This window comes from Orcinus orca, chromosome 2 (assembly GCF_937001465.1).
Source record: "Orcinus orca chromosome 2, mOrcOrc1.1, whole genome shotgun sequence".
In the NCBI taxonomy this organism is placed as follows: domain Eukaryota; kingdom Metazoa; phylum Chordata; class Mammalia; order Artiodactyla; family Delphinidae; genus Orcinus; species Orcinus orca.
In genome coordinates this window covers 151,610,866-151,632,416 of record NC_064560.1, presented here as the reverse complement: position 1 = coordinate 151,632,416, position 21,551 = coordinate 151,610,866, and the positions used below count along the sequence as shown (strand labels likewise).

Genomic DNA, 21,551 nt, shown 5'->3' with positions numbered 1-21,551 from the left:
TCTATAGGAGCTTGGCCAGCCCTTTCGTCCCCATCTTTGTTGTAACCTTGTGTAGAAATGAAGCTTGAATGGATGTTGATTGCTTGACTTCTTGTAATGTGACAAATATTAGAGGAGCAGTGGTGGAAAGGACCGTTACTGTATGGAGAACCTGGGAAGAGATCCATGGTCTTTCTTTGTCATCTCTCTCGTCTCTCTTATTTCTGAAGACGTGTTTAAAATGCAGTTTAATCTGTTCACTTTCACACAGCAGTTGTTTAGGTTTCTCCCTGTTCATTTCAATTTTGTTATCAGGACATTAGGGTCATAGTCCATCCATTCCAAAACTTGGAAGGAGAGACAGAAGTTTGCTTTCTGGGAGTTATTTTGTGAAACCAACACATTATGCATCAGGGCAGAGATATGCAAAGCATCCTTAAAGGGATAGGAGGCTGCCGGGCTGGTTAGATGTGACTGATTACACACATTTTATCTAAGGACGACAGCTTCCTAACTTGGAGATGGGTGCAACTAAACTCTCTCAGCATAAAGGCAATAACCAGTCAACCTGTGTACTTTCTCTCATTCCAACTCTTTGCTCACCAAACACCATTCTCATTAGAACTTGAGTTTCTCTATGGAATTGCCTACAACGAGAGCATAAGCTGGCACTCAGAATTTAAAGATGGATGAATAAATTAGCATTCTGGCTTTATATATCAGGCTAGTAAATTTGTGTAATGTTCGCCTGCCCCTTTGAAATGGATTCTGTCTTGGTGTGCTGACAAAACTAAGTGTCTGTATATGAAAACCTGAAGACCATTGTAAAAGGAGCCAGGCTGCTGGCCGCCCTACCAGACGAAGCAGCACATTCTCCGTGTTGCTGTGATGAAATGACTTTTCCCCCCAATTCTGTTCTTCACTTAATATTTTCTCATATGCATTTCTCTCCGCCACGCCCCACCCTCCTGCCCGCCTCTCCTTTCGGCAGGCATGTGGGATCTTAGTTCCCAAACCCAGGATCTAGCCTGCACCCCCTGCAGTGGAAGCACGGAGTCTTAACCACTGGACCGCCAGGGAAACCCCTCATGTGCGTTTCTAAATATGTTGCAGTATAATTTTTAGATCTATTATTAACTATAAGATATTACCTCTAGTTACATTACCATCTAACTGTTCCTCCATTGTTGAATATTGAGGCCATTTTCAGTGTCTTGTCTGATAAATGATTCTACTCTCAAAATCTTCCTACAAAAAGAAGATTTTTCTTCTTTTGCACTTTTTCTTTAGAAGTTCTCAAAATGGGATTATCGGCTCATAGGGTTTGTCAAACTGAACCAATTCACCTTATCACCAATGATGTGGATTTATATATATTTTTTCCTTATAGTCATGCTACTTTGGTTTCTATTATTAAAATATTTGATGAATGAATTCCTTCAAACATACAAGGTAGAAATAATAGCAATCCTACACAAACTCTTTCAGAAAATATAGCAGGAAGAAGTACTTTCCAAATCATATTGTGAGACCACTATAACCTGATACCAAAACTAGATGAGGACATTTCAAGGAAAGAAAATGACAGGTGAATATCCCTTGTGAACTTAGGTGTAAAAAACCTTAGCAAATTAAATCTAGCAATGTAATGTAATAAAAATAGTGATGTACTGCTATTTCTTGATGTATTAATTTTTAGACATTTTTAGACATTATCTATGGACTATTCTGATAGATGAGGATTTAGCTCTTACACCATTATTTCCTCTGCTTCCCCTTCTCCCCCCCAGTAGTTACATTAAAATTTTATTAATTCAGCATTCACTGTTCCCATTATTATGCCTGTAAATATTACTTATAGCTGAGCATTTTACCATACTAGGGTTTCTTTTTGTATTTTTTCTGCAAATTATATTTGCCTTGCTTTTTAAATTTGCTTAGTATTCTATTGCTAACTTTTCCCACTCTTTCTAATAGTCTCTCAGCATACTTTTCCACAGGCTAATCAAATCAGGTAATCCATTAGTTCACTTTTTTGCCCCCTTGGTTATATCCTGCCTTTAGACCCCCATTCTCCATCTGTTTGGCTTGCTGTTCTCCAAGCCCGCTGACCAGCTGTCCTCCTGGGACTTCCCTTTGCTGTCATCCTTTGAATCCCCTCTTGGAATTTCTCTGTAGTTTGATTCACCACTTCCTGGATCTCCGGTCTTCCTCTTTCTGGGTTTGCTTACTTAGTGTGGCCAAGGATCTCTGTCTCCAATTGGCTAAAATGATGGTACAGTCACACAGAAATCTAGACCACAGATATTTCTAATGATACCCCCTTACTCCTTGGAGGAGTAACATAAAAGGAAGCTTTTATGTTCCTGGGGGTGAAACAAAGTCCCCAAAGCAGGCAGGAGGAGTGCCGTGAGGTCACACTGGTGGAGGACCCAGGAGTGCACTTCTCCTGCACCTCTTCCCACGAGTGGAAGATGGATTCCATTCCACCCTCCCTGGAGGGAGTACCTCTGTCAAGTTGGACCACAGCTCAGTGGGCTCCAGAGGGACAGCTGTAGCTCTCACCTGCTGTCACCATGTCTTGTCTTGTACTTTTATTTTCCCAAAGATACTATAAGCTGCCTGAGGGTGAGATGATGTCTTATTATATTTAGATTGAGCTTCAGTGGCGTTCTAGTTAGGTTTTAGGAGAGAGTGAAATAGATGGGTGTGTTTAATCCACCATCTTAACCCAGAAGTCCTTTGAAGCACTTTTATCAGTTGGCTTCAGTGACACTGTGTTCTCTTGTCATCTTAGTTCACTTGGTGTTCAACCCCAGTCTCTTGCTGGGTCCCCCTCCTCTTTCTGATCTCTACATGTTGCAGGGCCTCAGGGCTTGACCTTCTCTTCTTTTTTCTGGATTCATTCCTTAGGTGGCTTCATCCACTCCTAGGCCTGTAAATCCCATCATTATGCTTATGCTTCCCAAATTTATCCCTCTGGACCTTCCTTCTGAATTCAGAACTCCTTTCCCAGAATCTTTCCTTGTATGGCTGAGAAGCATCTCACCCATCCACCCTCCCTTCCCCTCTCCGGCTTCTCCCCAAGCATTCTCCACAGTAAAGGGCCCCACCATAAACCAGCAACTTAGGCTAATTACTTGGTGTCATTCCTTGATTTCTCTCTGAATCTCACATCCAATCTCTCAGAAAATCCTGAAGACTCTATTTTTAAAATATAGTCCAAATTGGGCCGCTTCTCATCACCTTAACCACTCCGTCAGATGTTGTCCTAAGCAGAAAAGCTTTCTGGAGCATGTGTATAAGATAGCACCCTTTTCAGCACAGCGCCCTCTGTACATATGTGAGTATCCAGTCCCAGTGAGGCGCCACAGAATAGATTCTATTTTTCTTCCTTTCCATATCTGTAACTCCCTCCACCAACAGTGAAAAACCTGGCTCCTATCATCCTCAGCTAAAAGGGGTCTTAAAGATAGAATCTGAGGCCCTGGCATTCCAGAGCAGAAACAGAGTAATCAAGAAGTGAAGTGAGGGGCTTCCCTGGTGGTCCAGTGAGTGGGACTCCGTGCTCCCGGTACAGTAGGTCCGGGTTTGATCCCTGGTCGGGGAACTAGATCCCTAATGCGTGCGCAACTAAGAGTCTGCCTGCCACAACTAAGAAGTCTGCATGCTGCAACTGAAAGATCATGCATGCCCAGCAAGGATCCCGCTTGCTGAAGCTGAGACTGGCTCAGCCTAAATAAATAATAAAATATATATATTAAAAAAAAGTGGACTGAGTAGCTGACCGAAGACGACACTAGGTAGCTTGAACAGAATTTTTACGTTTGAAAACTGTGTAACAAGGTGCTTAGTGTTAGAGGAGCGCTAATGATATGCTATTATAATTTACTTTTAAACGCTCCTTTTGCGTAATTTCTTTTTTTTTTTTTTTTTTCCCCCGCGCCACGCGGGCCTCTCACTGCTGTGGCCCCTCCCGCCGCGGAGCACAGGCTCCGGATGTGCAGGCTCAGCGGCCATGGCTCACGGGCCCAGCCGCTCCGCGGCATGTGGGATCCTCCCGGACCGGGGCGCGAACCCGTGTCCCCCGCATCAGCAGGCGGACTCTCAACCACTGCGCCACCAGGGAAGCCTCGTAATTTCTTTTGGGAAATGTTCTTAGAGACTAAAATTGCCTGGTACTGAATAACCTTATATTAATACTTAATTCATTACATAATCAACATATATTCTATTTTTTTCTGGGTAAAAAATGGAGGCTGGGGGAAAGCACGTCCCCTGAAATGTCCTCTTCTTAGTTGTATCTTTCTAGGCCTTCTTTCTAGACAGGTGAGATTTTCTGGCATCTGTACCTTTATGTCGCTAGAATAAGGAAGGGAATTTGGAGAAAAGCTACTTCAGCCCAGGAATGTCCCAGCTCTTCTTCATGGAAGTGGCCTCTTCATTTCCTCCACATTGTCCCACTGTTCCAGCTTCCCCTTATCTGCTTGAAAGGATTTCCTGAACATCTGGCCTGTGACAACAGTGGCCTCATAGCCCCTCCCGGAGGCTGGAAGTGACTTTTTTGGGTCACCTTGACACAAGTACTCCAGAGCTTCCTCCCTGGTGTACATATTAGTTCTGGCTGAGGATCACAACATTGTTTAATGTTTGATTTGTAAAAACAGTTAAGTCTAACTGGTGGGCGGGGGTCTTTGAAAATAAATGTACTCTCTCTGTAGTTCGTTTTGCTCATTGCCTAATATTTTTAAAAAAAAATGCTCTCAGAGCAGGTACCGTTTTCTGATTCACACAAAGGACCTACTGGGGCCACTGTTTGCCCTGGTTATGTAAGCTTAGGGAGCAAGTGCTGGGAGCAGTGGCATGAGGTTTAGATGCTGTAATAGAGGACAGGGCAGGGAGATGTGAACAGGATGCAGCCAGCTACCAGAGAGGAACGGTGTGAGGAAAGAACCAAGATGCCTATGTGGGCGTCTACTTATTATGACCTTCTGTTGCCTGATGTGCAATGTAAACCTCTTCCTTACCATCAGTAAAATCTTCATTACTTTAAAAAAAAAAGTGCTGGGGCTTCCCTGGTGGCACAGTGGTTGGGAGTCCGCCTGCCAATGCAGGGGTCACGGGTTCAATCCCTGGTCCGGGAAGATCCCACATGCCGTGAAGCCTAGAGGGGAGCCCGTGTGCCCCAGAGAAGACCCAATGCAAGCATAAATAATAATAATAATAAAAAAAGTGCTGCCTAGGGAATCTGAAGAAACCATGTGCCCACCTGTGGAAGATGAGTTCTGCTTCAAGGCCATCAGTTGGGGCAACTTGAAAAAATAAACAGCATTTTCATGCTTGATATTTACTAATAACTTGCCATCAACAAAAGCTCCTTTTTTGTTACCTGCCTGGTAACTTGAGACGGAGCTCAAGTCACCAGGCAGGTTCCCAGTGGTGCCACAGATGTTCGAGGTAGGTGGTCTTAAGTACTCGTTGAAATCCCTGTGGGTCTTCCTGGTCCCTCCCTATAGACGTAGATGTTACATTGTTGTTACCTTGCTGTCCCTGGAATTCAGCAGTGTTCTGATCATGTGTTCTCTACACTTTGGACCCCTGGAATGCCTGTCGCATGAGTTAGATGACTGTATGTGTGACCTAGGATTTTCCACTACTTAAGCCTGTCTTGGTTTGCTTTTTTCTTTTTTTGAGCTGAATTCCATGGCAACACTAAAGAATGTGTCTGTGTTGCTTTTTTTTTTTTTTAATAGGGTACCAGAACATCTTGTGAAGAGCATAACTTGGCAGACATTGCAAGCCGTAAATTTTTGCCATAAACACAATGTAAGTCTCATGATCTCCCTCTAAAAACCAGAAGGCTGCCCTTAAGCTGAGGTGGAGCCTTTGTACAAAGTTTATATCATACTTTTGTGGATAGAATTTTTTACCCAAATCTTCGTAAGCCTGGTTGGGGTAAGTAGACGCTAAAAATGCCAACCTAGCTAGTCCTTCTTGTTCAGGTTTTAAAGATGCATTTTTATGATTTTAAGAAAGGAGTTATTTTTACGTTGCTTAGGAACTGCTCAGATTTAAGGTAGAATCCCATTCACTTGGAGTCTGTGTTGGTCTGGAACCCTCAAAATACTCTGAAATTGGGGAGGGGAACCCCGGGTGGCTCATGCTTGTTGAGGGCAGTACGTGGAGTCTCAAGTGCCATGCACACGTACTAGTGTCTGCATTGGTGAGATAGAGGTGCCAAGTCTGCAACAAAGCAGCCAGTGGAAACCTCTAGCACTCCCAGCCACAGCGAGGCTGGCGGGAAGCACAGTGGACCGCTGCCCAGGTGGTGTGACTTCACAGATGCTGGGAACCCTGCTGTTCCTTCCAATACAACATGGCCCAGTCCCTGTGCACAGAAGCCAGACTCCAACATCAGAGCTTCATTTTGGCCACAAGGGCAATTTACCACAATATGTCATCCTGACAACAGCCAGGGTCCAATTTCACTGGTGGGGCTGAATCCCCTTCCTCACGCTGTTCTAAATGGTTTTTTTTTCCCCGAAGCTGCCTTCCCAGAGAAGCAAATATGAGAGTAGGCGGCACTTCTCCTGGCTGTTCGTCCACCTAGCTCACGGCTACAGTCCTTGTCCAAATGCATGCATAGCAGGGAGCGTGGACACCTTATAGGTACTGCGAGTGAGGGTTAGCAGTTTCCTGAGAGCAGGTTTTACGATGGGGGAGCAAGAGAGACTGCAGAAAGGCCCTGGTGGGGAAAAGCAGAGACACTAAGAACAAATATATCCGCATACCACAGTTCCCTGGAGAGCCCCTGAAGCTGTTTGGCCACATGTGCATGGGGGGGAGGGTTGTAGAAACTTGTAAAGAATTCCCAGAGCAGAATAGGAGCACATTCTTGCTTACGAGTACTTCTGACCATCTGTCATCATGATATTCAGGGGTGTACCCATTTATAGTAATATTTGAAGCCAGTGGTAAAAAAAAAAGTGGAGATCTCAGGGCCATTATTTGCTGAGAATCAGATAGATTGTAATAAAATAATTCAGTTATTTCCCCCCAGTTTTTCCAGAATAATAAATACCCATGGGGAAACACACTGAGGTCTCACCCCGAAGATCCTTTGGAGTGAGAACTAGGCCAGGCCCAAGAGGAAACTCTGTCATCTCTCCAGATTCTAGAGAGTCAAGATCATCCCAGGGTATCAGCCGCGAAGTCTCCAACATTCTCCTCCAGAGAGGAAAACACTTGGAAGAAGGGAAGGTTATTAGGAACCTGAACAGTACTATGACCCCACGGTTGTTTTTATGTAATTTTAATTAGGTTGTTGATTTGTTCCTTGCCAAAAAACTGTTATTTAATAAGAAAATCATGTGAAGATTCTTAAACATTCTTCCAGCATCACCCTGTTAAGCAATGTCAGCTGTAGTCTGGAAACCACAGGTGATTTGTGTCTAAACTCTGGCATGGGGACTACATCCCATGGGGTGGAGGCACAGAAAGAAGGCTGGATGTGTGTGGGACGGAGCTGACATCTAGCGACTCCCCAGAGGGTGAGCACTGCCTGCTCTTATTTATCTGGTGGGGACGAATGTCAGAGCTGGAAGGGAGGTCTCTTGGCAAGCTGCTGCTTCCCGCCCTTCTCTTTCCCAGCTTATCTCAGTAGGCCCAGGGCTTGTCCTGTTTACCAGGCGGAATGTGTTCTGTTCTCAGTTCAACAACTGGATTGTGAATTCTGCTTAGGCACCAACTTGCAGCTCCTGCAGCCATGCTGCAGGCCTCACCCAGAGCCTTTTAACGTTTTCCCTGTCACCTAAGGTAGCCAGATTAAATACAGGACACCCAGTTAAATGTGAATTTCAGGTGAACAATCATAACACTTTAGTATAAATATGTCCCAAACATTGCGTGGGGCATACTTATACTAAAAAATTATTTGTTGTTTATCTGGCTACCCTACTTTCATTTTTCCTTTCACACTTGTTGGTCTTTAGGGACCCTTCAGGAATCTGGGCTGACTCAGGCTGTGATGGGTATGGTACTAGGTTTATTTTAGGCTGCTGTTCTGTAGTCTGTTTTCCAAAAGGCCAGTGAGAGGTTCAAACGATTTCTCAAATATTTGCTAAATATTCATATGTTTTATTTAGTCCATGTATTGTAGTTGCTCCTTTCTAATCTGCTTTGGTTTGGTGTTTGTGATTAGTGCATACACAGAGACGTAAAGCCAGAAAACATCCTCGTCACAAAACATTCTGTGATTAAGCTTTGCGACTTTGGATTCGCTCGGCTTTTGAGTGAGTATTGAAGTTTTCTTTAGTTAAGTGTCGAAGCTGGAAAGATTTTTAATATGATAAAGAATCTAAATGTTATAGAAAGCTGGTTCCTGTATATTTAGGGCATAAGCTTGCTATAAATTACACGTCTGCAATTAATTGAAAACATGTCGATATACACTGGTTTAAAATGTATGCTATCTGTAAATTTTACCACAGTAAAGTGCTTATTAAAAAGTATGTTACCCTCCTGGTTTCTACCATGTTTTGCTAAAATAGTACATTTTAGAACTACTGTTTTAGAAGAGTGGTTTTCAACCTCGGCTGTAGATTAGAATCATCTGGGAAACTATAAACTCTTAACTATAAAAACTATACTGATACCCCTCCAGGGATTCTGGTTTAATTGGGCTGGGGGGGTACCCAAACATCAGTAACTTTTAAAATACTGTATTCCAAGTGATTTTAATGTGCACCCAGTATTGTGAACCACTGATTTAGGAAAGCCACAGATGGAACACAAGCTTGATTTCTCAGGTCTTCCCCCTCCCGGTTTTGATTCCTCGCTTGCACTGCTCTCTCTGTTTTCCATGTCCCATCACTGGCCAGCTGGACCGAGTGACTACTACACAGACTATGTGGCCACCAGGTGGTACCGCTCCCCAGAGCTGTTGGTGGGGGACATGCAGTACGGCCCCCCAGTAGACGTTTGGGCAATTGGCTGTGTCTTTGCTGAGCTGCTGTCAGGAGTGCCTCTGTGGCCCGGAAAATCAGATGTGGATCAGCTCTATCTGATTAGGAGAACCTTGGGTAAGTGGTGTTTCTGTCCCGCCTTTTGGAAACTGGATAGTTTTACCCGTGTCAGTGCTGGGCAGAGCCAAGTTCCTAGTCTCATCTAATGCCCTTTACAGTCACAAAGAGGGAAAGTCTCAATGAAATGGCTCCATTAAAGGTCCAGGTTTGTTTTAAGAAAAAGAATCAGCGATTTTGAGTATGTTCTAATTGTCCAAAAAGACACAAGATTCTCTCTTCAACATAGTTTGGATCAAGTTAAACTCCGAATAATGATGACAGCAACAATAAAAACATACATTTCTATAAGGGCCTAGCAGGCTACAGAATGCTGTTGTGTTTCGCTTCATTTATTATGATGTGGTAATTCATTCTCTGGATGTCCTTGACTCCAGCCTGTCAGGCTAGTTCGGATTATTCAGATGCTATTTAGAAGATGCTCAACCTTCTAAGTGTCGGGAAGAAAGCCTGGTTCTTCTTATGTCACCCTTCTTGTTTTACTTTCCCACCCCCAAAGTCCTTTCCTTTGTTTCTACTCTTGGGGAATAGGGGGGAGGAGAAGAGGGGGAAGAAAGGGACAGATGAACAGATCTGTGAGCAGTCATTGATCCCTTCAGAAGTCAGGGAGTTGAGCTGTGACTCCCAGTTTGAAGCAAACTTTTTTTCCTTGAAACTCATGTAGCATCTGCTGTTGCCATGTCTTGTCTTGTACTTGTGTCTTGTGCTTGCATCATTCCAAAGGTGCTGTAAGCTGCCTGAGGCTGAGATCCTGTCTTTTATTTCTATTTATCCTCCACCAACATCTGCACACAGTAGGCAGTAAGTATTTGCTGGTAGCTTTTGCTGAGTGACATGTAAGTCACCTTGGAGCCCTGCCAGGGGCACTGTGTTTTCCCAGTGATTTTCGGGCACTATGTCCATGTCCTACCCCCCAGCTCTCCAGTGGAAGAAGGTTATTAAGGTACAGACAATGTGCTCATGAGGAAAGGAAGCTCACTGAGACCTGGGACAAGGCATTAGAGAGCATATTTTGTCTGCTTGTCCAAAATGGGCAAGGACAGCAGTTTTTGGATTTGAGTGAAAGGTAAAGTTCCGAGACAAACTGGTAAATTTAGCCAACTTGATACCCTGAGGTTGGAACTCCAGCCCAGTCCAATAGCAGCGTTTCCGGGGCCCTGGCTGGCAGGCTTTCACTGTTCACTCTGCTCTGGGAAGTGGGCCTGGGTGTGCCAGGGGTGCCCTTCTGAGCATCTCCATCTGTTCTCTGAACAAAATTCCTCTTCAGATGTCATATCCCTGGAATTTTACATGAGGGCGATTTTAGCTTATTTGGCTGAAATGTGGGCAGGTGAGCCTCACATAATCCCCCAGAATATAGAAATGCTCCTTTTGTTTTATTACTTCACATCTTTAGTGCTTCTAGACAGTACATAAAGTGGCATTTCCAAGTGATTGCTATTTGGTAAAACAAGTAAAGGTGGTTCCAATTTGGAAACATATTCCTTCTAGCTAGATCTTTCATGCTTTGTTTCCTCCCTCCCTCCTTCCCTTTCTGTGCTCGTTTCCTAACCCTAACCCTTCCTTTCTCAGATATTTATTGAGTGCTTGCTACGTGTCAGGCACTGTTCTAAGCGCTAGGCCAATACACTTTTATCTCGACCCATCAGTATTCAGTGAATATGATTTTGATTTGTGGTTGTTGCACTTTTGCTAATTTTTTAAATTTAATTTAATTTATTTTTTATGCAGCAGGTTCTTATTACTTATCTGTTTTATACATATTGGTGTATACATGTCAATCCCAATCTCCCAATTCATACCACCACCACCACCACCCCCCGCCGCTTCCTCCCCTTGGTGTCCATACGTTTGTTACATGTGTCTCTATTTCTGCTCTGCAAATGGTTCGTCTGTACCATTTTTCTAGATTCCACAAATATGCATTAATATACGATATTTGTTTTTCTCTTTCTTTCACTCTGTATTACAGTCTCTAGGTCCATCCATGTCTATACAAATGACCCAATTTCCTTCCTTTTTATGGCTGAATAATATTCCATTGTATACATGTACCACATCTTCTTTATCCATTCGCCTGTTGATGGGCATTTAGGTTGCTTCCATGTCCTGGCTATCGTAAATAGTGCTGCAGTGCACATTGGGGTGCATGTATCTTTTTGAATTATGGTTTTCTCAGGGTACATGCCCAGTAGTGGGATTGCTGGGTCGTATGATAGTTCTATTTGTAGTTTTTTAAGGAACCTCCGTACTGTTCTCTGTAGTGGCTGAACCAATTCACATTCCCACCAGCAGTGCAAGAGGGTTCCCTTTTCTCCACACCCTCTCCAGCATACTTTTGCTATTTAAAAAAAGCCATTATTTGTTAGTGTGTGTATGTGTGTGTGCACGCACACGCTTCTGAGTTGTTTGGTTTGGACTCCTCAAACATTTTGTGAGCCTTTGAGGGGCAAGAACGTTGCAGCCTTTAGTTTCCGTTCATGCCTCCTCTGTGCCTAACACAGTACTCCACCCACTGTGGGTCTCGGCACAGTTTGTTGAAAGTTCCCTCAGTGCCTCTCCCTCTGATTGGAAAAACAAATTGCAGCCTTTGTAGCTATAGGCACTGACCAACATAGCACCAGTGGAAGGAAACCATAGAGCAGTGCTTGCTAACTGATCTAATTTTCTTTGAGAGGATGAAAAAGACTTTATTTTCTATTTATTTATTTTTTGTGGGTTTTTTTAAAATTTTTATTGATGTATAGTTGATTTATAATATCATGTTAATTTCAGGGAGCTATACTCAGTATTTTGTAATATATACAACCTATCTAATTTTACCTTCCTCTTTCTTCTTGTCCAAAGGAGACCTCATTCCTAGGCACCATCAAGTATTTAGCACAAATCAGTACTTCAGTGGGGTAAAAATTCCAGACCCTGAAGATATGGTGAGTGACCCACTTTGGAGAGAGCTCTGCATGTCAGAGCTAAGGTTACCAGGGTGTTTAAGGGGGATCATTCTCACTCGATGAATGTACATGAGGAGTTGCAGGCTAACTAGGTTTTGGTAGTTATGCACCAGCCTGAGCCCCATGGTCCACTTGGCAATGGAAGATCAGTCTAAGAGTAAAAAAGAAAACTGGGACAAATTGACTAGCAAGATCATGGCCTTCAGTGCTAAGTTACAGATTGCTGATAGAGCTTAGCCAGCATCTTGGACAGGAATGCAGAGCTACCTGCCCCAGCCTCACCTGTCCTTCATCATTTTCAGCAGTGGAAGCTATGAAGCTCAGAGCCAATTAACTTTTAGACAATGACTCATCCAGGGAAAATCCAGCGTTGTCCAAACCCCCTACTCTACTGTGCTTTCACTCCCAGACTGGGGGAAAACGGTGATGAACTTGCTTGGCCAGCCTTACTCTCATACCTGTCCCCTATGGCCAATGTGTGGAAAACACTTATTTTTCAAAAATTGAAGAAAATTTAAAACGTGCATATCCTAACCCACTTTCAAGAATTTATTCCAATGAAACTATTAGACAAAAGCATAAAGATATGACATTCTTTTTTTTAATTGGAGTATAGTTGGTTTACAGTGTTGTGTTAGTGTCTACTGTACAGCAAAGTGGAGTTCCCTGTGCTATACAGCAGGTTCTCATTTTGTACATATTAGTGTATATGTGTCAATCCCAGTCTCCCAGTTCATCCCACCACCACCCCTTTTCCCCCTTGGTGTCCATACGTTTGTTCTCTACATCTCTGTCTCTGTTTCTACCTTGCAAATCGGTTCACCTGTACCATTTTTCTAGATTCCACATATATGCGTTAATATACGATATTTGTTTTTCTCTTTCTGACTTACTTCACTCTGTATGACAGTCTCTAGGTCCATCCACATCTCTACAAATGACCCAGTTTCATTCCTTTTTATGGCTGAATAATATTCCATCATATATATATACCACATCTTCTTTATCCTGTCATCTGTTGATGGACATTTAGGTGGCTTCAGTGACCTGGCTATTGTAAATTGAGCTGCAATGAACATTGGGGTGCATGTGTCGTTTTGAATTGTGTTGTCTCAGGGTATATGCCCAGAAGTGGGATTGCTGTGTCATAGGGTAATTCTATTTTTAGTTTTTTAAGGAACCTTCATACCGTTCTCCATAGTGGCTCTATCAGTTTACATTCCCACCAACAGTGCAAGAGGGTTCCCTTTTCTCCACATCTTCTCCAGCATTTATTGTTTGTAGATTTTCTGATGATGCCCAATCTAACCGGTGTGAGGTGATAACTCATTGTAGTTTCAATTTGCATTTCTCATGACATTCTTTAATAGAAATCATTTCCTTTAGTGTTCCATCAGTGGGGAATTAATTAAATAAGTTATGGTATGTCCTTACAATAGAAGTACCACATAGCTAATAAAAATAGATTCATATGTAATCACCTAAAAAATGTCTGCAACATATTGCTAAATGAAAAAGAAAGTTACAAAACAGTATATATAATTTGACATAAAATTAATAAATATTTAATAAATATACACATTTACATGTATAAATATTTAATAAAACATACATTTACGTGTATAAATATAAAATAATATGACAACCTCTGGAAAATCAGGCAAAGATTTTTACGTTAGTGAAATAAATGGCTGCAAAGATATACACCAAAATATTAACAGTGAATGTCTCTTTGTGGTGGGATGATTTGTTTCTTTCTTTATGGTTTTTTAATATTTTCAGAAGTCTTCTAATGAGCCTGTATTATACTCAAAAACATTTCTGAGCACAGTTAAGGTCTGTGAGATCCTGAGTTCCTACTGCCTAAGGAAGGTACTTTCAAACTGAAACTAACCCTTCTCCATTACTCAGTTTCCAGATGGAAGGTCCATCCAGTTCCACTGGAGCTGTCTGTTCTCCCAACCTCTTGGCCTGTCCTGCAGTGAAGTCTCCCACCTCCCACTTCCCCGCCACCCCTGCTCCTGCAGCGCTAGGAATAGGAAAAGTGGGGCAGCTGGGAGCCTGCGGGGCCGCAGAAGCAGGAATGACACCTGGCATATGGGAGGTGACCCAGCCGGCTCCCTTGTGACCTGGACGTTCCCAGTTTCACGCTAAATATCCCTTAGCGATTTCCTGTTCGCTTTTCTACTGGGGAAGCCTCTGAAACAACCCAGGTTTCATCAGTTTCATCAGTGTAAAAGGCTTCCTATGGTTTCCCAGAGGTTGTGCTGCAGGGGATTTCCTGTTGACAGAAACACAGGAAGAAGTGGGGGGGCTGTGCTGGTTGAACATCTGTGCCCCAGTCCCTCTGCGGGTCAGCAACCCTGCCCCAGAGAGGCCTGCTTGCTTCTGGGGCAGGGAAACCGGCTAAGCAGGCGGGATGGGCCCATCCTATCACAGCCAACCAGCCGGCCTCGTCCCAGGCGTCCTTGCTGAGACAGCAGGGCTCAATGTCAGCAATGTCAAGGCAATCCCCAGAGGTGCTCAGATTCAACACACAGAAATAGCAAGTGAAATAGTTTAGCTATGGGGGTGGAGAGGGCCGCTCTCAAAGGCTAATACAAATCCGCTTTAGGATTTTTTTTTTTCCCTGTTGGTCTTAAGAGCCTCAGTTTTGGAGTTTCCTATCTCTTATTAGTGATGAATAACTGCACACTCAGGAATTGGTTGTTGTTGGCTGGTTCCCCTGTCCCAAGTAACACTGTGCTCTTAATCTTGATGGCAGCACCAGGGAACTGCCATCTTTAAACACACAACACACCTGGTCATTTATTTGACTCTGCTTGGCTAGCTCTTAATTTCTCAGCTCCCCTCCTCTTTAGCCTCTTTATCAGCTGTATATCTCTTTAACTGGCCTGTCTGCCTGACATAGGCATTCCTTCTACTTTATAGTGTTTATTATTCCTGATTGTCTCCTGCCTGTGACTGGAGCAAAATAGCCTTAAAGGGCCAAAGGGAGATTGATGAATTGTCTGCTCGGGAGACTCTTTAAACAGTAGGATGATCAGGGAAACAGCAGGCTCTTGTGGGATGAGAGAACAGTGTTTATTCCAGAAAACCAAGAAGCATTTTCTGGGTCGGGAAAAAAATCTATTTTGTAGCTCCCTTTATGTAAATGTCAATAAATGCAATAATCAGAGCCCCTTTCTATAAATGCCAAACTAAATGCCAAAAATTATTCTAAGGCAAGGCAAGTTATATAAGTTGAGGCAGAAAAAAAGGAAATAACAATTGCTTGACGAGTGTTTTGGGTTTTTTTCCTCTCCTTAGTATTCCCTCACAATTTGCTACCTGCATCAGTTCTTCAGGAAGTGAAGGGGGTTAATGGTTAGGAAGAAAATTTGGAAAAGCAATTTGGAGGTGGGGAGAGAAGGAGCTTATAAAACAATTTGGAGGTGGGGAAAGAAGGAGCTTATGAAACAGACACAGGGAGGTGGGGTTGGCAGAGAGTGGAAGAGGCGAAGAAGGTGCCAGGAAGATGCTTCTCTCACTCAAAAGAAATTCAATCTGAGGTAACCTTATATTTGAATATATGCTGTAAATAAAATCCCTGTTTTCTTTTCTTTAACAGGAACCACTTGAATTAAAATTTCCAAACATCTCTTATCCTGCCCTGGGGCTCTTAAAGGTAAAATCATGGCTTCCAACAGACCTGGAAGCACACGGCAGCTGCATCACTAGGGAATCTGAATGATGTATGTCAATCCATGGATTGAAAAGTGTTCCTTTTAGAATTCTTCTTCTCCTTTGAAAAGTATACATATTTTCCATTTTTTAAAATGGGTCACATAACAGTGAAAACATCTGAAAGTATTTTTCACTTTAAATAAACTTAAACTGTATTTGAAATCTAAATTAACACAAAATAGAAATTTAAGATTGGGGTGGTTTGTTTTACAAAAGGATCCTTTTCTTCAAAAAAATGTTTAGCCATAGGATTCTTTTAAATAGCCAACTCCCTAGTATATTGGAAATAGGTTTTGATTTTAAAACTTGATTTATATACACATTTTCAGAAATATAATAGCCCTTATGTAAAATGAGGTACCAATTAAAATGTTTGCAAGTTACAGACAAGGTCCCACCCATTTCAAAAAGTATTTAAAACATTTACTGATGCATTTATAATTTTAAAAAATGAGACAGTTCCTTGGGGTATGTAATTGTCAGATTTAATCTATCCAAGTATGAGCCCTCTGGCCTATTTACTGGCAAAGCAAATAGTTAAGAATGATGTAACATAAAGAGATGTATATTATGCCTCTCCTTCCTTACATATACATAGATACTTGTAATGCATGGGCTATTTCTGGAAGAATATACTTAAAATAACTGATTTTAGAAGGGAGAATGGAAGAACCAGAGTGCTGAAGAGACTCTGCTACATGCTGTATAAATTTTATTTTTACTATGTGTGATTTTTTAAATAAAAAACTAGTTTTTACTAAGTACAGGCAAGGAACCAAATGGGTTAGGTGGATTATTCTGGTGAGACACTGAGGTGAACTCAAAAATCGTATCCTACTCCCTCAGGGCAGAGCGCCAAATGCCTCAGGAACAGAACAAGGTGGAGAAAATGATTTTTTTTGCTACTACTCCTAGAAACTATTTATTAATTCATTATGTGGTTACCCATGAATGATTGTGGAAGGAACGAAAGTTTTCCCCCCTTTTGTTCCCAACTGAAGAGTTTAATCTTTCAAAGAAGAAAAAAATGACTTCAATAAGTTAATGCAATTTTAAAGAAGTAAGGAGAGGTTATTTTCTGTTCTTTCAGGGCTGTCTCCACATGAATCCTGCTGAGAGACTGACATGTGAGCAGCTGTTGGGGCATCCGTATTTTGACAGCATCAGAGAAATAGGGGATTTGGCAAAAGAGCATGAGAAATCAACAGGGAAGACCCTAAGACAGAGCCGAAAGCACCTGCCGCGGGTAAAGATGGGGCACTGCTTTACAGAAGCATCCAAGGTCGTAATTTCAAATGAGCTCATACCTTCCACCTGGTGCGGAGAGTCTCAATCTATACTTGAGGTGGCAATTGTGGCTTGCAGCTCCAGCACCTTTATCCCTGCATGAGGACACACAGGTCACAAGCTCTACCAACCAGGGTCCCAAAGACATCTGCCTGCTAAGGGCCCTTCTCCCAGAATCCTAAAGGTGACCTTGCCCAGCAGCTCCCTGCTGCCGGCCAGGGGCCAGGGCTTTTGGTGTGCATGAGCACAGATCCCAGCCAGGGACAAGAAGCGTGCTTCTTATGCTTTGGAAAACGAAATCAAATTTATCCCGGTTAGCTCTCTGTCATCATGCTTACCTTCAGTATTGATTGACATTCCAGGTTTATCTAAAAAAGGAACTGTTTTCCTCCCTGATCCATTAATCATCAGAGTTGGCTAGTGTAAATGTGGTGATGAGTGCTTTCAGTGGGAGCAGCAGAACAGTGCATTTAACCAGATCACAGCGTCCAAGCTGCACACTGGGAGCCTGTGGAGAATTGTGACTGGTGTAAAGTGGCAGAATGGCCTTACATTAAGTGTCTTGTCATAAGCCAAAAGCTGTAATAATTTAGGAGGGACTGTAGTTGGAACCACAATTAAGATGAGCTGGCTGCTCCTGGTTGCTTCCGGATCTGCTCAGGTACCCCTTAAGCTATAGATTATCTTGTCTTAGTCTTTCCCTTTGCAGCCTCCTCTGCCCAGTATGCTGAGTCGCACCTGGGTGGTGTTTGTGAGGTTTGGAGGAGAGGAGAGGGTGGACAGTCCATTATGAACAGGTACAGCATGAAACCCAGGGCCCTAAAAGACCAGAGTTATGAAATTAAGAATGCTTTTAATGCAAAACAGACTGGAAATAGACTTTCCCCTCAGAGTTACCCCTTATCTTGCTGTTTCTTTGTGTTCAAGAATCTTAGAACCCTTGAATTACAGGGGATTTTAGAAAACCTCATCCCTTCTTTTAAAGAAACTGGAATTAAAACTTTAAAAAGTGGGACTTAGGGCTTCCCTGGTGGCACAGTGGTTAAGAGTCCACCTGCCGATGCAGGGGACACGGGTTCGTGCCCAGGTCCGGGAGGATCGCACAGGCCGCGGAGCGGCTGGTCCCGTGAGCCATGGCTGCTGAGCCTGCGCGTCCGGAGCCTGTGCTCCGCAACGGGAGAGGCCACAACAGTGAGAGGCTCGCGTACCGGAAAAAAAAAAAAAAAGTGGGACTTCCCTGGTGGCGCAGCGGTTAAGAATCTGCCTGCCAATGCAGGGGACATGGGTTAGAGCGCTGGTCCGGGAAGATCCCACATGCCTCAGAGCAACTAAGCCCATGCGCAACAACTGAGCCTGTGCTCTAGAGCCCGTGCACCACAACTACTGAGCCCCTGTGCCACAACTACTGAAGCCCATGTGCCTAGAGCCCATGCTCTGCGACAAGAGAAGCCACCGCAACGAGAAGCCCGTGCACCACCACGAAGAGTAGCCCCCGCTCACCGCAACTAGAGAAAGCCCGCATGCAGCAACAGATTCAACGCAGCCAAAAAAAAAAAAAAAAAACTTAAAGTGGATTGTCAATGGCAGAAAGTGAGACTTGTAGCAGAGTTGTGACTAGAACCTCAGGATGAGCCACCTGCCCATAAATGCTACTGAAATAGGCACCAATTAAAAAAAAAAAAGAGGGTCTTGATGGAAATATTTTTACTTGAAAGACTAGGGGAACCCAACTAATTTGTGTGTTGCTTGTAGGTCACAATTGTTTGATTTAAAAGTACTTGTTTTTCAGATACCTAAGGCCATATAGTACTGTACAAAAAAAAATGTGTTCCCTTACTTTCATTTGACATTGACGATAAATTCAAACATTTTCTGGCAGCATGAAAGGAGCAGTTTTGCCTTTTTAACTAAGGTAGTAGGTGGGCAAATCACCTGAGTGCTCCAGACATCAGTTTTCTTCACTACAAGACAAGATACTGGCTTAAATGATCCCTAAGGTCCCAGCAAGCTCTTAACCCCCACGAATCTATGCTTTTTCCCAGTAATGTTAACATGTACATTTTCCTTTCTTTTTCATATTCTCTAAATTGCCTTTAATGTGCATGTTTTGCTTTATAATAGAAAATAAATATTGAAAAGAAAAAGCAGAGACCAAATTTATGGGAGGGGGTGAGCTCCACATCCTTCAATTCCACCCCTGAGCAGAGACCAAATTTAAACATTTTGTCCTTTCTCAGATCCTGGATTCTGTGCAGAAAAAGTATTTCTGTGCTGGAAAAGTTGTTTGTTTACCTCTTTTGGATGTGTTAGCAATAATGAAAAAAGCGTACAGCATTGAACGTAATTCTGTGTTTCATATTTTCAGTTGCAGTACCTACCTCAGCTGACTAGCAGCAACGTCCTCCCAGCTTTGGATAACAAGAAGTACTACTATAACACCAAGAAACTTAACTACCGTTTTCCAAACATTTAAAGAGCTTGGAGATGGATAACAAAAAAAGAATTGATCATTAATTTGAATAAAACATATATTTGATTGAAAGCAATCACAGTGTTGAAAAAAACATCAGGAGAAAACATAACTAACTGGGGGAGGCCACTTGGCAAGACGTGAAGGGAAATTCCAGAGGCAGTGTTCCATGCTTGACGATGGTGTCCAGAACAGAAAGGAAAAACTTCTTTGGATTTTCACTTTTATTTTTGTTGTATCTAAGTAGCTGAGCTTATGGACAGAATATAAACTATCTACTGCACTCGCCCATACCTCCAGCAAAATTAGAGACAAAAAAATTTATGCTTCAATTGCACCATACGCAACAAGTGAAAAAATGGATTACAGAATGCCCATATATGTTTCCTTGGATCTCTGTTGCTTTGAGTCCTATCTCCTGCCTTTTCAGATTTTCTCATCGTATTTAGGGAGAGTTAAGGTTCTTGAAACCAAAATGTTTAAAATTCCATTTCCTGCTTGCTCTAGCTCTTGATTTTTATATATTGAAACTTTTTTGAATATATGAGATGTTTAAAATATTTAAAATCATATGGATTATCATAAAAGACTATAATTTACATGCTTATATATTTAATGATATGTTTATAGACATTTCTTACATATACTTTGGTCTTTACCTTTAGTAAAGGATGCATCTTAGTCATTTTTGCAGGCAAGATGGATTTACTATAATCCATCTACACTTGTTCACCCAATTCCCCTTGCAAACAATGGCATGAAGCTTGGCAGCTGACCCAGGGGTAGAACAAGATCCACAGGCTTCACAGGAACTGGGCCTGCCAGCCTGAAAGTAATTAGTACTTCATTCTCTCCAGCTCAGCCTCAGACTTGGAGACAGAGATACTGGCAGGACTATAGTGATCTGGGTTTTGGAAGAAACTGCTTATGAGCTTTTACTTGGGTCATAAAAGACATAAGGTTATAAGCTGATGTTTTCCCTGAAATATCTTTTTAGTGTGTATGTGTGTATATCTGTAGTGCACACACATATATATGTGTGTGTATATACCAACCTAACAACTAAAAGTTAACTAATAAGAAAATAGACCAAAATGATATTATTGAGAATTCCTAGCTTTGTACAGTGATACTTAAAATGACAACATATAACTAGCTTTGATTTGGCCTATTGCTCCTATTCAAAAAGCTTTTCATCCTTGTCCCCTGGACACAAGGGCAATATGAAGCTGATGTCTGCTTCTTATTGCTCAACCCCATTTTTGATTGATGTGCTGCTATTTCCTAGCAGTCCTCAGCCACGGTTTTTGAAGATGTATTTTACTGTATCTTCAAAACCTTTCTTCTGCATTCTCAGTTTACTGCTATGTTAATTTTCTTCATGAGAGCATTTGACCTTATTCACTTACTGTTAAGTAATCCACCAAATTCTGGCATCTGTTCAATAATTTTGGCTACCCCAGCCAGTTTAGTGATATCCTGAGGCTTCCTAATGTATGTAGCTTCTTGCATAGAGCTGATAGCGGGTTAAATACTAGTCACAGTATAATCTACTTCTTGTTATGTAGACTTGATTCAAATGACAAAGAAGGACATCCAGCTTCTGCTAATAGTTTACATTTTGTGTTTTTCCTTTTTTCCTTACCCCCAACTGTGTACCTGACGGGGCAGATGACTGTAACTCCCTAATTTATTCAGTAGTTTTAAGGAGTACCATTCAGAGTAGAAAAGTAGCTCCAGACTAACCTGTGGTCAATCAGTTGCTTCATCACAAAGTAATCAAACAAGGCTGAGATAGAAGTGGTCATTTGTTTCTAATGAGTTCTATTAAATATATGCTTATACTTAATTTAACCATATCTGTGATCTTTTCTTCAGCATGGAATCACCACTGTTTCACATGAGACTGTTCTACATCCTTATCATTTTTTTATTTACTGTTTTCTGATTTTTAAAATGACAGTGGCAATTATGTTAGTAAACAGTACATCATTTATGGTATGTGCTATCTACATAAGCTGGTTCCTAACACAACTAAAATTCATTTTTCTACTTTAA

General features: G+C 42.2%; 1 protein-coding gene across 2 annotated transcripts in view; it reads left to right on the top strand.

The window, feature by feature from the left end:
• Positions 1–21,551, top strand: part of CDKL1 (cyclin dependent kinase like 1) — a 65,468-nt gene extending 43,917 nt beyond the window's left edge. The window contains exons 3-9 of one of the 2 annotated variants that reach the window (XM_033428465.2): positions 5,733–5,805; positions 8,180–8,270; positions 8,859–9,059; positions 11,907–11,989; positions 15,621–15,677; positions 16,827–16,982; positions 19,389–21,551. In XM_033428465.2, coding sequence (XP_033284356.1) covers positions 5,733–5,805; positions 8,180–8,270; positions 8,859–9,059; positions 11,907–11,989; positions 15,621–15,677; positions 16,827–16,982; positions 19,389–19,496 — 769 coding nt within the window. In that variant the 3' untranslated portion in view covers positions 19,497–21,551. Of the gene's footprint in view, positions 1–5,732; positions 5,806–8,179; positions 8,271–8,858; positions 9,060–11,906; positions 11,990–15,620; positions 15,678–16,826; positions 17,019–19,388 lie in introns of both variants that reach the window. The other variant, XM_049706318.1, reaches the window with a different exon arrangement.